This window comes from Colobus angolensis, unplaced genomic scaffold (genome assembly GCF_000951035.1).
Source record: "Colobus angolensis palliatus isolate OR3802 unplaced genomic scaffold, Cang.pa_1.0 Scaffold96, whole genome shotgun sequence".
NCBI lineage: Eukaryota > Metazoa > Chordata > Mammalia > Primates > Cercopithecidae > Colobus > Colobus angolensis.
In genome coordinates, this window is record NW_012123598.1 from 1,711,316 (window position 1) to 1,716,481 (window position 5,166).

The 5,166-nt window shown below is 46.2% G+C and overlaps 1 protein-coding gene across 1 annotated transcript in view; it reads left to right on the forward strand.

The window, feature by feature from the left end:
- NLRP13 (NLR family, pyrin domain containing 13) overlaps positions 1-3,216 on the forward strand; it is a 39,267-nt gene extending 36,051 nt beyond the window's left edge. Inside the window, exons 9-10 of the mRNA XM_011932571.1 lie at positions 170-340; positions 3,042-3,216. Of these exons, the coding sequence (XP_011787961.1) occupies positions 170-340; positions 3,042-3,216 (346 nt within the window). The remainder of the gene's footprint in view (positions 1-169; positions 341-3,041) is intronic.
- Positions 3,217-5,166: the final 1,950 nt, after the last annotated feature.

Consider the following 5,166-nt stretch of genomic DNA (forward strand, 5'->3'; position numbering starts at 1 on the left):
GTAAACAGTCTGGCTTCGGTGTCTCCTTTCCTTGGACGTGAGACGGGCAGGTGTAAACAGTCTGGCTTCGGTGTCTCCTTTCCTTGGACGTGAGATGGGCAGGCATAAACACAGCACAGCTTCGGGGACACCGTTACTTTCCCCCCTTTTGTATGTTTTTATTTTGCAGTTTGTCAGGTTGTTCTTTCACAAGAGAGGGCTGTCGAGAGCTGGCTAATGCCCTCAGGCATAATCATAACGTGCAAATCTTGGATTTGGGACAAAATGATCTTCAGGATGATGGAGTGAGGCTACTGTGTGAGGCTCTGAAACCTTCAGATCGTGTGTTGCACACACTTGGGTGAGTTGATGCTGTTCTCCTCGCAGAGTCTCCCTTCCCTACGTTTGCGGGTGTGGAGATAAAATGACAGGATCCCATCAGCGGTTAGAAAGTGAGACAAAGTAAGGACAAGCCCTCCTCTAATAAGTCTCGGCCAGGCATGGTGGCTCATGCCTGTAATCCCAGCACTTTGGGAGGCCAAGGTGGGCAGATCACCTGAGGTCAGGAGTTCGAGAGCAGCCTGGCCAACATGGGGAAACCTCATCTCTACTAAAAATACACAAATTAGCTGGGAGCAGCGGCTCATGCCTGTAATCCCAGCATACGATGAGGCTGAGGCGGGTGGAGCACCTGAGGTCAGGCGTTCAAGACCAGCCTGGCCAACATGGGGAAACCCCGTCTCTACTAAAAAACACAAAAATTAGCCAGGTATAGAGGTGTGGGCACCTGTAATCCCATCTACTCAGGAGGCCGAGGCAGGAGAATTGCTTGAACCCAGGAGGTGGAGGTTGCGGGGAGCCAAGATCGTGCCACTGCACTCCAGCCTGGGAGACAAGAGTGAAAATCCATCTCAAAAAATAAACAAACAAACAAACAAACAAAAAAGAAATCTCTCCTGCTAGATGGTAAGCTTGAAGTTTTTCGCGTTTAGAGAAGCGTTTTACTCTTGTTACCACTATCCTCGGTACACTGCAAGTATTATTCCTCCCAATCTGTCCATGGTGGGTGCCAGGTGCTGGCGGGTGGGTGCAGCCTGCTCTCTCCGCACTGTGAATCTCCACTTCACGGTTATTAACCGTCACGCAATGTAGACTCAGCAGACTCAGATGAGTTGCTCTGAAACGTAGGAGTTTTTGCTAAATGTGGCTTCAATGACAGCCATTTCTCATGTAGGGAATGGCTCCAGGGCTCGTTAATACAATAGCTCAGTGATGTTTTCTGAAAAGGTGTGTTAGGATTTGTTAGTATCAAATGAACCGACTCAAACTGTAAACCACCTCCAGCGTTGTTGGGGTTTACCAGCCACCTCAAACCTCTATTCAGAGATTGTTAAATCTACTCTACAGACACCACCAATAATCATTGGTTTAAACATAAACTAGACTTGTTCTCTCATAGGCCTGAAAGAGACATGACTAGGTTAATGGTATCTGCAGTGCCAAATTTAAGATAGTTTGGCATAAATGCATTCTGAACCAAGTTCGTCTTCAAAAAAAAAAATCAGTTAATGAAGCAACTTACTGAACTATTTCCTTAAGAGAGAGACTCACTCTGACCTTTTTCTTTCTAAAAGAAGGGCTTTATCGTTTGTTTGTTTGTTTTTTTAAAGATGGGGTCTCTCTCTCTCACCCAGGCTGGAGTGCAGTGGTGCAATCTCAGCTCAGTGCAACCTCTGCCTCCTGGGCTCAAGCAATCTTTTCACCTCAGCCTCCTGAGTAGCTGGGACAACAGGTGCACGTTACCACACTCGCCTATTTTTTTCTATTTATTATAGAGATGAGGTTTCACCATGTTGCCCAGGCTGGTCTCAAACTCCTGAGCTCAAGTGGTCTGCCTGCTTCAGTCTCCCAAAGTGTTGAAATTACTGACATAAGCCACGGTGCCTGGCCAGCGTGTCGTAGTTATTTATGAACTCGGGGAGATTCCTGATGTGTTAAACTGATCTAATGTACTTTCTCACTTTTGTCCTTGTGTTTCTAGTAGCTAGCCAACCCATATGTTCAAATTTTGTATTGTTGAATTTAGAAATAAGATGGAAAAAAAGTGGAAATCAGGAATAATAGTGCTATTTCAGTTTTCAGAGATCTAATAAACTCATATCCATTATATACTAAAATGGTTTGTTTCACATTCTGGCAGGTTAAATTTTTGTTTCCTCCTCCATCACATACAGTTTAAAATAGTATCTGCCTTTGATAGGATTGATGGATGGGTTAGATGAGTTATGTGTCAGTATTTAAAAGGTGCCCAGCACGGAGTAAGTACTCTACTCTTTTTTTTTCTCTTTTTTTTTTTGTGAGATGGAGTCTCACTCTGTTGCCCAGGCTGGAGTGCAGTGGTGCAATCTCAGCTCACTGCAACTTACGTCTCCCAGGCTCAAGCAATTCTCTGCCTCACAGCCTCCCGAGCAGCTAGGATTGGATTACAGGCGCACACTACTACACCCAGCTAATTTTTGTATTTTTTTGTAGTAGAGACAGGGTTTTACCATCTTGTCCAGGCTGGTGTTGAACTCCTGACCTTGTGATCCACCCACCTCGGCCTCCCAAAATGCTGGGATTACAGGTGTGAGTCACTGCACCCACCCAGCCCTTTTCTTTTCAAAAGACAGAATCTTGCTGTCACCAGGCTGGAGTGCAGTGGTGTGACCTCAGCTCACTGCAACCTCTGCCTCCTGGGTTCAAGCAATTCTCCTGCCTCAGTCTCCTGAGTAGCTGAAACTACAGATACGTGCCAACACGCCTGGCTAATTTTTGTATTTTTAATAGAGAGGGGATTTCACCATGTTGGCCAGGATGGTCTCGATCTCTTGACCTCGTGATCCACCCACCTCAGCCTCCCAAAGTGCTGGGATTACAGGCATGAGCCACTACACCGGGGCAAGTGCCCCACTCTTAAGCAGTCTGTTTTAGGAATAGTTTTCCTGTAGATGTGATATCTCTTTTCTAACTTCCCAGTCTCAGAGGATTATCTGTTATGCTTTCTTCCTGCCCGCCCCTAGGTTGGCAAAATGCAATGTGACAACTGCTTGCTGCCAGCATCTCTCCTCGGTTCTCAGCAGCAGTAAAAGCCTGGTCAATCTGAACCTTCTAGGCAATGAATTGGATCCTGATGGTGTCAAGATGCTATGTAAGGCTTTGAGAAAGTCGACATGCAGGCTGCAGAAACTCGGGTAATCCTCACTGACTTTTCCATTGGCAAGAACCTACAGGGACAAGGCTAGATTGATGAGGCTTCTAGAGCATGTGTCAGGTTTCCATTGCAGTCAGCTTCCTCGGGCAGTGCTGGCCAATGGAACTTCCAGTAAGCGTGGGAGTGATCTCTATCTGTGCTGTGCACCTGCCATGTAGCCACTAGTGGCATCTCATCATTGGGAACTTGAAACATGGTTAGTGTGACTGGGAACTGAATTAGTAGTTTTCTTTTTTTCTTTCTCCTTTTTTGAGATAGTGTCTCACTGTGTCACCCAGGCTAGAGTGCAGTGGTGTCATCTTGACTCACTGTAACCTCCACCTCCCGGATTTAAGCAATTTTCCTGCCTCATCCTCCTAAGTAGCTGGGGTTACACGTGCCCACCCCCATGACCAACTAATTTTTGTATTTTTGTAGAGACAGGGTTTTGCCTTGTTGGCCAGGCTGGTCTTGAACTCCTGACCTCAGGCGATCCACCTGCCTTGGCCTCCCAAAGTGCTGGGATTACAGGTGTGAGTCACTGTGCCTAGACTGTTTTTTTTTTCTTTTTGAGATGGAGTCTCACTCTGTCACCCAGGCTGGAATGCAATGATACGATCTCAGCTCACTACAACCTTCTCCTTCTGGTTCAAGCAATTCTCCTGCCTCAGCCTCCCCAGTAGCTGGGACTACAGGTGCATGCCATCACACTTGGCTAATTTATTGTTGTTGTTCTTGTAGTTTTAGTAGAGACAGGGTTTCACCATGTTGGCCAGGCTGGTCTTGAACTCTTGACCTTAGGTGATCCACCTGCCTTAGCCTCCCAAAGTGCTGGGATTATAGGTGTGAGCCATGGCTCCTGGCTAGTGGCCTGTTTTCTTTAACATAAATTTAAATGTTTAGTTTTATTAAGTTGGTGCAATGTAATTGTGATGTTTGCTATTACTTTTAATGCAGTGGTTTTAAACTAATGGTTTTTGCCATCACTTTTAACGGCAAAAAGGGCAATTACTTTTGCATCAACCTAATAATTAAATCTTAACAGCCACATGGGGCTAATGACTATCGTACTGGAGGGTGCAGTCCTGGGGAGTTTTGGGTATTTTGAGAGCCTGCTCGTTTTTATCATTCTTGTACCTACTCTACATTTCACTCCACAGCCATTAACTCAGAGCTTCTTTTTCAATACCGACTCTGGGCCAAGCACCATGGCATGGTAGACGGAAAAATGAACATGAGCCTTGTCCTCACAAGTCTTGAGTTCTTCTCCAGGAGATAACAGGTCTGAGACATAAAAGCAATCTCTGTTGTCATGAATGCTGCGAAAGAAACTCGAGGTTGAGATGAGACAGGAGGGTGACCAGAATAGCAAGTGGCTTGCCTGAGGTGGTGCCATTGATCCTGAGTCCCAAGGAGGCTGGAAGGAGGAGTCCCTACATCAGGAAGGGAACATGAGAGGTGACTAGAGATGAAGGGTGGAACGTACTGTGGACGTTTCAGTAGCATGTGCAAAGGCCCTGAGGTTGCACCAAGCTTTATGTTACCCCTTTGAGGCACTGAAAGAACAACATTTAATTAGAATACTCCTACCCCATCCAGTATTCTAAGGAAATCAGAAAATAAGCAGGCTGGCTGCAGTTGCTCATGCCTGTAATCCCAGCACTTTGAGAGGCCAAGGTAGGAGGATCACTTGAGGCCAGGAGTTCAAGACCAGTGTGGGCAACATAGGGAGATCCTATCTCCACAAAAATTTTAAAAATATTAGCTTGGCATGGTGGCACACACCTGTGGTCCCAGCAACTTGGGAGGCTGAGGTGGGAGGATTGCCTGAACCCAGGAGTTCAAGGCTGCAGTGAGCTATGATCATGCACTCCAGCCTGGGTAACAGAACAAGACCCTGTCTCAAAACAGAAAAGTTGGGGGGGCATGGAGAAAGGTAAGCAGTTAACAGTTAT